Consider the following 12648-nt stretch of genomic DNA (forward strand, 5'->3'; position numbering starts at 1 on the left):
GCCTGCTCGACCATGGCCTGGTTGAGTAGAACAATGGCTGGTAGGTACAGGTAAAACTCCAAAAATTAGAATATCGTACAAAAGTCCATTTAATTCAGTAATGCAAATTAAAAAGAATTGCATTAATGCAGCTTAAAATTAGAATTTTGTGAAAAGGTTCAATATTCTAGGCTCAAAGTGTCACACTCTAGTCAGCTAATTAATCCATATCCCCTAAGCAAAGGGGACCTCAAAATTGTGACTTTGGGGTTTCATAAGCTGTAAGCCATAATCATCCAAATTATAACAAATAAAGGCTTAAAATATCTCGCTTTGCATGTAATGAGTCTATCTCATATGTTGGTTTCGCCTTTTAAGTTGCATTCATGAAATAAATAAACTTTGCACCATATTCTAATTTTTCGAGTTTCACCTGTATATTATGGCCAACTGAAAACAGGCTAAGGACTTTAGGCAGGGCTATGCGATGACCACGAGCCGTGCAACCCAACAAGCTCTGTGTCTACAGAGATATTCTCCCTTAGAAGCAAGATATGATGCCCCTTTCCATCTGACTTTTAGTTACCGTAACAGTAGAGAACTAATGCAGCTCTACGGAAGTTGTATGATGGCTCTGTACAAGACATAGCCGTAACACGGTATTGTGCACGAGTCCAAACACTTTGACTGTGGACAATGAGGGAGTCCAGTAAAATCCATATAAACAACCTGCTTGCCAATGTTAGTTCAAGTTGTAAATATGTGTGATCCACCACAGCTTTGTGGATTTTGGCCAGTGTGCAACAATGAAACACATCTGCTAAGAAATCTCCTGTTGGTTCGCTGACAGGATCAGCTGAGGAACTCCCCTTTAATTAGCACAAAGGCATCAATGTTTAATTTTCCCATCAATCTTCTAACACCCACACCAACCCCATGGTAAGGACCAGAACAAGTGGCTTGCACAGTGTATAATAAGAGCGAGGCTCACGTTGTGTATCTACCCCGATGATCAAGATTGTAAACTGTGGTTTAGAGGCAGGAACTCCACACTGGATGGAGATTGTTCTCCTCGACAGGACCATACTTAGAGATGATGCCCGAGACAATGAGTGAGTGCCCCCTATATTACTGTACAAGTCCTTTTACCGTGCACCCCCTCCTCCGTTAGCTTTACTTAGAAAATGGGAGGTTTGTAAAGCTGAAGTAGCAGATAACATGTAGAACTCAAAATACAGAGAAACTGAATTTATACCACATGCATATGATGCCTTTTTGTGACTTAGGCCAGCGGTGGACAACCTACTACATAAGGAGTCTGAGGTGGGGGGGATCTTGACTCCATTTAAGGACCACACATTACATTCAACGTACACTCTATTTCCATAATCTATAAGTGAAGACCAATCATGGGGCTTTGAGTCTAATGTTGTTTTTTTTTTTTTTGCAAGAGTTTCTCATTGAAAAGATGTTGACTACATTCGTGACATCTGCAAATTCCCATCAGGATGCAAAATGTAGGCTTGCTTCCAACCAAATATGATCTCCAACCTTCAGCTCTGACTCCAGTTTTTCAAAGTAAAACTCCTAGCATACTCTGAGAGCTTGTGGCTATCATAACATGCAGGGGGTTGTAGTTTCAGGACCAAAACCTGTTCAGTTCCACTTGGCGAGTCTTCCATTTATATTTGCAAAAGTTAAAAGAAACTAAAAATGTATTCACCTTCCGGTCATTGGGTTCAGCACCATTTTCGTAATCTCCCTGTAAAGTAGAAAAAATATATATATTTTTATTTTTTAAAGCGATTTACACCCCAGTAATCTTTATGCAAGAAATATGTGGCTCTAATGTCAGTTCAAATTAACCTCATGGTTTTCAGTCATAGTGGTCAACGAAGCTATGACTGATATGATAGACAAGTTTTTAAACGGATCCTAATGAATCCCATTGACTTGTAATTGGTCCTTCTGGTTCCCATTGACGACAAGACTATGCTACTCTTTCCAGTAGACACCGGGGACTCAGAAGGAACCCAACACGAGGACCTCTCCAGTTTTTCATGACTCAACTATAGAAAAGTGCACATGAATAGTCCCCGCTTTGCTGTTTGTTATAAGACAGAATTTGTCAAACAAGTTGGACCTAAGCCATCATAAATAAGAAACCCGCACAACCACAACAGAAACTGGCTCGATGAGACACACTGCTGGATTTCCGCAAGTCTCGACAATCATAACTGCATGCAAGTGCAGCGGAAGGAAGAAATGTGTCAATCAGTATGGCAGCTTCACTGACCCCAAGCATGAATTTGTTAACGTTGCCTTCAGATCTCAAAGAGAGGTTAGTTCCCAAGTTAGGTGGCCATAGATGTGAAGATGGCGACAGTGATACATACACTGAGGGGTTGTCTCATGAAGACCATCCCTGTCCATACATCCTAATAGGGCATATGGACATCATGAGCCAGAACAGAGTTTTTCACTCTAGTCATGGGGGTGGGGGAATTTATCAAACTGGCATTTGGTGTGAGAGGTGTCCAATTTATGACTTGGTGCAGGTCCTCAAGACACCAGTGCATCGCACAACCCCAATAGGTTACAATATTTGTACGCAAATGGTGCCTGCGCAAAAATGTATGACTTTTTTACATCACTCTACTGGCAACACATGGGTTGATAACTTACCCCCTACTTCCTATAGAAATTTACATTTGACATCAATTCTCAGGGGACAAATAAAATGTGTTTTTCATTGGGCCACAGGCTGTCCTGCTGTAATCCATTAAAATCTGTGGAGCAATCCAGCGGCAAGTGTTCACCTTCCCTGCAGCACCACCGCAGGTGAAATGAAGTATTACACTTTACAGTCCTCCAAAATTACACTTTGTTGGCGGCTGGCTAATGGAAGAGAGATTACGAATGGTGGATCCCCTCTGTTTACTCAGAGTTCACTAACAGGGGGCTTGAAAAAGGGCTTTGTAAATCGGAGGATCCCCTTTAACATATTTGGATGTTACACGCAAAATAAAATGGAAAATAATTAATACAAAGCACATTCGGAGAACCTTATTTTCTCTCCCAGTCAGCTTTATGCGGAGCACGTTGCCTGGACGTTCGTGAACTTCTCAACTACATTATACAACACCTTGTGCAATTTACCCAGGAGAATGACCGATAACTTATTTAACAGGAAATGTTCCCCTGTGTATTACACACGCGCCTTGGTCAGCGTCCTAGCCTTAATATTTTAGTGCATTTCTGGTGTAAGGCCTGGGAGAGCCAACAGCTCCTCTCCTCTATGTAGCTGTATCAGCATGCAAGGTCAGGGGAGGATGCGGCAAAAAAAATAAATAAATAAATAAATAAAATAAAATAAAAAATAATTACAAAATAGACAAAATGTTAAAAAATTTGGAGCACATTGTAACAGCTTTAATGCATCACTATAAAGAGGAGACTGTGAACCCAATAGGATATTGTAGAGCGGGAGTGCACAACCTCTTCTGGCTGGGGGCCACATTGTCAAACCGAAGCAAGATCCGAAATAAAACTTAAAGGGATATTACCAATTGAAATATTTATATCAAACCACAAATACATGTCCGTTACCAGATGTTTGGTGGTCACACAGAACGGTATCGAGGGCCGCATGTGGCCCTCTGACCACAAGTTGTGCACCCCTGTTTTAGAATGCTTAAATCCATGCTGTTTTCAAGATCTCATCTTGCTATCAGTGAATAAAGTGTGCATTCAGAGGGAGACTACAAGCAGAGATCAGGCGAATGGAGAAATGTATGCACAAATTATATTAGAAAGTTGCATAAATTAGTTAACCACTGCGTAATGAAGAGCTCTGCAGCTTTCTAATATTCTTTGTGCTTCATTTTTACCCCGTCTTTAATGCATCTGCTTGCAGTCAGTGAATGAAAACTTTACTGTGTTAAAAGGGGTTGTCCCAGCTAGCCGTTTCCATTGCCAGATGAGACCAAGCGCTGACCCCAGGTGGCCAGAAACTGCATTGAAACTGTTGAGCGAGCTGGTGCGCCGCAGTCGCCATAACTCTCATTGCAGTGAACGGAAGCTACGTTAACGGCACAGCAGAACACTCTATCCTACTTCTGTGACTCCCGAGTGTTGCGCTGTTTGCGTAGCTCCCATTCACAGCAATTGTAGTTACGGAATTAGCAGAACACGGGCCCACTTGACAGTTTCCGTAAGCCCGGCGACCAGTCCTCTCTCGCTGTGGACACGCTGGGACGGGACAACCTCTTTAAGGCTGCAACGTGAATGTCTGGTATTACAGTGTTTAAGTGAATGTGGCCGAGCTGCAATACCAGGCATGACCCTATAGACTGTGGTGGTGCTGTTTCTAAGAAATAAAAAAGGGTTATGGTTTTATTTGATTCCCAAGAGTGTTGATCTTGAAAGGGGGTGGGGGGGGTGGGGGCAGCTGCAGTAAGTGGATTGCTTATTTACAGGTTTAGCCATTGACATGGGATGCGACCATGGGGACCATTATAGGAATTTACAAATTTTTGACAAGCAGCATGTAAAAGCAGGATTCCTGTGGCCTCTGAAACCATAAGAAACAGACCCTTGTTTGTGGCAAAGTGATGCTGTCTTCTGAGAGAGGCCCACTGTGTCAGAACCTAGGCCCCACAGTACTATGGGGGGGCAGGTTCGAGTCATTGTCAGCACAGGGACCCGAGGCGTCATCAGTGTTCTACAATGTTAAAATGGCTTTTACAGGCTGGACCTCCCCTTTAAGGAAGCTCTTTTTTTTTTTTTTTTTACTAACTGACCACCTGTATTCTAGCAGTGTAATTTGTAGTTGCGTCCATACACTTAACCTTTTCGTCATGGGAATCTAGTCAAGTCTGACTGCTTGCTCTAATGTGTAAACAGGAACTCAGTCTCTCCCCTGCGGCTGACTTCCTGCTAATTATAGGATGACATCATCACCAATCAAATCCCTTCTGACAGCTCTCAGGCCCCTCCCCTACTCCTTTATTCTGTTGAAGAAACGTCTCCTATGTAAATGAGCAGGAGTGGAGATATATAGTAGGAAGTGTATACAGTGACTAGCTGCAGTTACCTCCAGACTCTCACTGCCTGTACTATCTGTGTGTGCCGACTCTCCAGTGTAGTTCTATGTGATGTAGCTTCACACTGATCTCCCTGCCTCCTGCATGTAAAAGCTGACTGGCTGAAGCTGCATCACTTTAGGAGAACATGGAGACCCTGCAGTGTGAGGGGACAGCAGCAGTGTCACCAGGGGCGTAGCTAAAGGCTCATTGACCTGGTCCAAGGGTTCAGCTTGGGCCCCCCCTCTTCCCTCAGTGTTTTGTGGCTAGGGAAGCACATAGCCTTCATGCTACCTGAGGCAAAAAATTGAAACAGTAGACCCCCCCCCCCCAACCCCCCCATGCCAAATTCTTGACCTAACCCCTTCCCTCCAGCCAGAGCTATATCTTGACCAGCATGCACTTTCTATAATACTGGTATCTTCTTATGTGGCACAAGGGTCTTTGGGCCCCTCAGGGTCCTGGGCCCGGTAGCGACTGCTACCTCTGCACCCCCTATAGCTACGCCCCTGAGTGTCACTAATCTGTCATGGCTGCCCTGCAGTGTGGAGAGACTCCGCCCCCTCTGTCTCTGCAAAGCCAGGCATGATGGGAAATGTAGGATTCATTAGGAAAACCATATCTGAGGGGAGAAGGAATTAAGATGGCTGACAACCCACAAATTACACATCACATAAAACAGCTTTGCACAAGAGCGCCTATCTTACTCTATAATAATGGCCCGTCACTATATAGGCAAAGAAAAAAAAAATCCAGAGTGTATCATATGTATATAAAAACAGATCGCAATTAATATTTCGTAACCATCAGACCACTGAGAAGTCAAATACTCACATCGTGTAGCGGATAGGCAGCGCTGTACACGCCATTAGCAAGTAGGCTGGTAATTCCTATGGAATTAAAAAACAAAACATTATATAAAAAGGAAAATTTAAAATTATTCAGATTTACGATAACTGTCTAAAAGATGTGCTGCCTCTTGCCCATAGCAACCAATCACAGCGCAGCTTTCATTCTGCGTTCTGATCTTCAAAAATGCAAGCTGTTCTGTGATTGGTTGCCATGGGTAACAGACTATTTCCTTTAGACAGTTTCACAAGTCAGCATCTTATTTCTCCAGAAACGGAAGCTCCACTGTGACTGGTTGCTATGGGCAACAGACAGTACTTCCTAGACAGTTTTATTAGTCTGCCCAATGTGTTTTAGCACATAGAGGGCGTCCGCTCCATTGTGCAGGTTCTTAATGGGGTTTTCTGAGACTTTTTATACTGATGACCTATCCTCTGATCATTGGGGGTCCGACACCCGGGACCCCTGCCGTTCAGCTATTTGAGAAGGCAGCGGCACTCGCAGTAGTACTGCGGCCTTCCTCAGCTCACCAAGCACAGCGCCGTACATTGTATAGAGGCTGTGCTTGGTATTGCAGCTCAGGCCCATTCACTTCTATAGGGCTGAGCTGCGCATGGGTCACATGAACATGACGTCACTGGCCTAGGGGAGATGCTACTGCGAGTGCCGATGCCTTCTCTGCGAGTGCCCACCACTCAGATACTGATTACCTATCCAGCAGATAGATAATCAGTATAAGGGCTCATGCACACGAGCCGTATGTATTTTGCGGTCCGCAAAAAACGGATTCGAAAAAAATACGGATGTCGTCCGTGTGCATTCCGTATTTTGTGGAACGGAACAGCTGGCCCCTAATAGAACAGCACTATCCTTGTCCTATTATTGTCCGCATTACGGACATGTTCTATTTTTTTGTGGAACGGAAATACGGACATACGGAAACAGAATGCACACAGAGTAACTTCCATTTTTTTCACGAACCCATTGAAATGAATGGTTCCACATATGGTCCAAAAAAAATTAAAAATAAAAACGGAACGCAAAGAAAATGTGTTCGGGTGTATGAGCCCTAAGTGTCTTGGAAAACTCCCTCTAATCTGTTAGGATCCCGGGGCTCGCACATTAGGATTCCCCCCTCAGAGGGGATGCATTTGGCAGATTATTAAAGCTAAATTAAATATAATGAAAGCGCAGGCGACTTGCATTACATCCGGCGGGCGCACGTTTGCTGTCACAGGCTTGTCGTCGATGGCGGGCTGTATAATTACCGCGCTTAGCTGCTAGTCTTCTCTTCTGAGGCATCTCAGGACAACTGTGTATAAAACGGGTCACTGCGCTCCACAACACCGCAAGCTATTACTCACTTGGCCAGGGATGCGTGTCCACCAGACAGATCCAGGCAACTCGCCAAACAGGCCTTTTATAGGAGCTACACATCACTTCTTGTGTCGAGGGCTGCACGTTCAGTTATTACACTTTCTGACCCCAGGATGTAAGGACCGACGCGTTTTGTGCATAATATGAGGGGGGGGGGGGGCTATCAAAAACGGTGCCAATAATTGCCTTAAAAAAAAAAAAAAATCTTCCAAATGGCCCCTGAACAAAAAAAATAAGTGGATTCTGAAGGGCTGCCAAGGGAAACTACCAGTACTTCACAAAGGGGGGAGATTTGTCATGAGGGGAAGTCAGCCATTGCCTGCACCAAATTTATGAAAAATTGCAAGGTGTGTCAAGTTTGGCGCATAACACTTTTGTCTATAGGTTTTACTCGTTTTTTGTTTTTTTTAAATATATATTTAAATCATATTTCCATCTTACAAAAATATTTAAAAAAAAATACATTTATCATATCAAAATTCCATAATACAAAATCTATTTTAAGTCATAGTCCTCTTTTTTACCACGCATCTGTGGAGCCAGAAAAACATATTGGTGAGAGATCACCTTATTTCGGCCCCTACATCTATAGATGCATAGAAATACATTGGGGGGAAAAAAATCACCTTATCTTGGCCCATAGAGTGATGGGAGCAAATGGGGAAAGAAAAAAAAAAAAGGAAATTAAAGTAAAAGTAAAGAGAAAAAGAAAAAAATATATTATATTTTTGCCACCCTGTACGGGAGTAAAATGGCGTGATCGTTTGCTGCTTTTCCAAAGTCGCAGTTAATGCTGTGCCATATACCTAATGAATGCAGCTAAGCACCCCATTTTTCAGAGAGAAGCATACAAATCAAAAATTTGGACACAAAAACAGCATTCAACAAAATTTGCAACTTTTAGGCTGGGGCTATACGCCAATCTTGCGCCTCCATAGAAATGAATGGGGTCGCAGTGCAGGTTGCCAGGACCAAAACCCCAGAATTGCTAATAAATCAGATCCAGACTTTCTTTTTTTTTTTTTTTGCAATTGCGAGGTCGTGGCAGCTTGCTGGTCGCACTGCGACGCCATTCATTTCCATCACTGCACTGCTAGACCGTGATCTTTGGTTGCAACCAAGTTTGCCATGTAGCCCAGGTAGAAAACGGGTGCAAATCAAACAAATCCCCCCCCCCACCTTTGTAATAAAAGCGGTATTCCGGTTATAACAAGTTATCCCCTATCTTATACTGGTATCTCCGGCAGAAACTACTGGAGCGGCGGCACGCTTTTAAAACCAGCCCATCTGTTTGTTTCAAGGGGGGCGCCTTTTTCTCGTGATTGGTGGGGGTCCCAGCGGTAGGACCCTCACCGATCTGATAGTTATCCCTAGAGATGAGCAAAGTTTTTAAAAATTTGATTCGCTGAAGTTTCTTGGACTTGGAAGCGAGAGGAAATTCAGATTTGCTGCGATTTGCCGTTTTCCTAAACTTACGCTTCAAATGCTTCTCTTCTCTCCTTCTTTGGATAGGCGATAACTTGTTATAACCAAAATACCCCTTTACATTCTTCACCACTTTCAAGATCTCTCCTTGCTCTCAGTGAATGGAGACATTCGTGTTTACATCCGGAGGCAGTAGACCTGCAAAGACCCAATATACTGCTCGCAGCTGAGCACTTGCTACAGATACATCCAATGTAAACAATCCTCCGAGCCAAAACAGTTTATACTTCAGGCTGATACATTGTAGCAAACACTCAAGAGATTTTGCAGTGTTCACATTGCATCCCATCCCTTCGCAGGACTCTACGGCGGGATATATTTATTTATTATATGCACTTATATAGCGCTGACGTATTCTGTAGCACTTTACACACATTAGCATCACTCTGTCCTCAGTGGGGCTCACAATCCAAGTTCCCTATCACATACAAACTCCATTCAGATGTTGTCCTTGGTCAGATGTGAACCCAGGTCCTCTGCACTCCAAGACACCAGTGCTATCCACTGAGCCACTGAGCCACCGTGCCACCCACAACAGGTACATTGACTTTAATGGGCCAAAAGGAGCTTACTCCGTTTGACCTGCTTTTGGTTTACCGGCTTTTTCGCTGGACTATATAGAGCAGTCTTCCACACTGTTCTGTCTAATGAAAAAGTAGGAAGCAAAAGGAAAAAAAGGTGCAAGGATAAATCCTTTAAGCTCTGTTTGACCCACTAAAGTCAATGCACCTGTCGAGGTATACGTCTCAATGCAGTTTTCGGGTACAGTCCCGACAAAGTCCTGCAGACAGAGGGCAAAAAACGCTGTGTGAATGCAGCCTTACATGTTAAGAGGATTAGAGGATTTTCTAAAATTGATGCAGCTGTTGGAAATCCCTCAAATTGCAAGTCTTATCGCTGCACAAGACAGCAAGCAGAGATCTTGAAACCGGTGAGGAACTGGAGCGAACAGAATATTACAAAGTTACCAAACCTTTCATTATATATGATAATGTTATTTCTAGGATATTCTAGTCCTAGAAATCAAAATCCCTGACATCTGTCCCCCCAGTAAGGGGGGGGGGGGGATTCCCTGTCTGTCACCTCGTACCTGCGATGGCAGAAGTGATCAGGAAGGGGCGACTGAATTCGGCAACTTTTCCTTCATATAGGTCATATACCAACCGAATCTGATTAGATGAATCTATAAAAATAGATTGCCACAAACCCAGCCATGCAAGCGGGGGTGATGAATGAGACCTTCATGACGGGGAAGTGAAAGCGGCGCTGTAAGCACCATGAATGCAGTGCATTGAGCGAGCACGATGTAACTACGCCCGCCTGACGGAGACTGAGCAGACGCCGCGTTCTTCGAGAGCTGGAAAAACTGACTGACAATAGACTGTCTAATCCCTGCCCCTCTCGCTCACGGGGAGATGAAAAGATTATTATATGGTATTGCGCTGATTAATTACAGGAGCAGGGCTTCCACAATGCGTGGATTAATGCCTGGGACTAGGGAGGTGAGCCAAGAGTAAACATTTCCTCGGGCCATCTCTGGGGTGATCGCTCCTGCTAGCTTGCCTCCAAAATAAAGCAAGACATTGAAGAATGTCAAGTGACACATCTTGGGTGTGGGTGGCGAGCCCGACGCCTTCCCTGCACGCTACAAGCACATGAAAGCATAGGCACGTCAGAAGGTATAGGAGTTACACAAGAGGCAAAAGCATTCGGCGTGCCTGCACAGACAGGCTAGGCAATTGCTCAACTAACAATTACAAAACGCACTCTATCCGAGAGGTTCCCTTTAGTTACCGGAAAGCTGTAAATAATACATCCTGGCAGAGGAGGATGCAAATCCCCAGAGGCTTCCCCTTCGGTAGATTACAGGCTAGTTTTACAAGGTGTTACAATTACAATAGGCCCTCGGGTGTATGGCCTGCTGGCAGGGAAAGAGTTAAAGGGCTGTATTAGACCAGATAAATATAAAAAATTGCGTGAGGCGCCAACTGTTCAGAAGAATAGCATTATCATTGTATAGGGAAGACCAGAAGCCATGTAAACCATATGCCTCCCTAGCCTCCCAGCTCGTCAGTAGAGGAGACCGCTGCAATTACATGCAGCGATCTCCTCCACGTATGGGGAGGAGCGATTGCTAATGCCATTGCTCGTCCCCATACAGAATCATTATTTGACAGCAGCAGAGTGTCCCGTCTAACCACACTCTGTGACTGTCTAATCACAGAATGTGACTGCCCGATGAACAAGCGTTTGGCACTTTTGCAGGCCAAACTGGTTTCCGAGGTTCGATACTGATGGCCTATCCTCGGGAAAGGTCATCAATATCTGATTAGTGGGGGTCCGACTCTTCAGCTGTTTGACGAGGACTCCGATGAGTGCTGCTGCCTCCTCCCAGCTCACCAAGCAGAGCGCCGTATAGTGGCTGTGCTTGGTATTACAGATAGGCCACTTGACATCACCGCCCTAGGAAGAGGCTGCAGCACTCACAGGAGCACCGCAGCCTCTTCAAACTGCTGATCACCAGAGGGGGGCAGGAGTCAGACCCCCACCGATCAGATATCGATAATCTATTCTGAGGATGGGTCATCAATATAGGAAGTCCCCGAAAACCTGTTTAAACTAATCCCACCTTCACACAGTCAGTAGTCTTTTCATATTGTAAGCCAAAACCAGGAGTGGGTCCAAGACACAGAAGAGCTATTAGTAATCTTCCTATTGTACTTTCTCTGCAGGGTCCACTCCTGACTTTAGCTTATAAATACTGATGCAAAATACAGACCAAATACTGACCGTCTGAACATAGCCTAAGGGTTCATGCACACAAACGTATTTTCTTTCCGCTCCATTTTTTTATGCGGAACCATTCACTTCAATGGGTCCGCAAAAACAAGTGAAGGTGCTCCGTCTGCATCCGCAAAAAAGGAGTGCATGTCCTATTATTGTCTACAAATCCCATTCCAAAACCCCATTCAAGTCAACGGGTCTGAAAAAAAAAAAATACGGAACGCACACAGAACACAATCCGTATGTCATCTGTATTTCACCCGTATTTTGTGGATCCATACTGTAGAAATGCTTTGCCCAGCCCATATTGCTCAGGAGTTTGGTGATTAATAAGTTACTGTTTCCGTTTCCGATCCACAAAAAAACGGATCGCATACGGAAACCATACGGATATGCTTTGTGAAATAACGGAACGGAAGGGGACTTAAATCAGAGAGAAAAAAAAAAACTCAGATACGGAACAACAGACCTGTGAAAAACGGACCGCAAAACAACAACGGTCGTGTGCATGAGCCCTAATAGGGAGGACCATTGGAATCGTTCATAGAGTTGAAAGTAAAATTCTGTTGGTGTTCACAGGAAGGCGTTTGTGTGTCGGGGGGTTAATATTTAGGAGTACTGTAGGCAGCTTTAAGCTTTCTTGCAGCAGCAGCAGCTCCATCCTCTCCCTTTTAGTGGTAGCTGTATTGTCTGTAACGCTGTTTTTGCAGTTTAAGACATTTTTCTTTCTTTTTTTTCTTTTTTTAACAACTTTTGCATCCTTTTTTTTTTTCTAAAAAAGGAGGGTGGGAGGGGAGGAAACAAAAAGGTCTCGTCATCTCAACATATTAATTTAGGTAGACCTCTCCGGTTCAAGAAAAAAAATTCACATAAACAGGGGAACAAACAGAACACTCAGGCCTCTTTCACACGAGCGAGTGTTCCGCTCGGGTGCAATGCGTGATGCGAACGCATTGCGCCCGCACGGAATCTGGACCCATTCATTTAAATGGCGCTGTGTACATGTGTGTTGGTTTTTGCGAATGACTTGTGCGTTGCGTGAAAAATCGCAGCATGTTCTATATTCTGCGATTTTTACGCAACGCTGGCC

General features: G+C 44.2%; 1 protein-coding gene across 5 annotated transcripts in view; it reads right to left on the reverse strand.

The window, feature by feature from the left end:
• ANO1 (anoctamin 1) overlaps window positions 1-12648 on the reverse strand; it is a 153764-nt gene that overhangs the window by 38560 nt on the left and 102556 nt on the right. For all 5 annotated transcript variants that reach the window (XM_044269758.1, XM_044269756.1, XM_044269757.1 and 2 more), the window contains 2 exons: window positions 5898-5953; window positions 1703-1741 (listed from right to left, as the gene is read on the reverse strand). In XM_044269758.1, coding sequence (XP_044125693.1) covers window positions 1703-1741; window positions 5898-5953 — 95 coding nt within the window. The remainder of the gene's footprint in view (window positions 1-1702; window positions 1742-5897; window positions 5954-12648) is intronic.

This window comes from Bufo gargarizans, chromosome 10 (assembly GCF_014858855.1).
Source record: "Bufo gargarizans isolate SCDJY-AF-19 chromosome 10, ASM1485885v1, whole genome shotgun sequence".
NCBI classification, from domain to species: domain Eukaryota; kingdom Metazoa; phylum Chordata; class Amphibia; order Anura; family Bufonidae; genus Bufo; species Bufo gargarizans.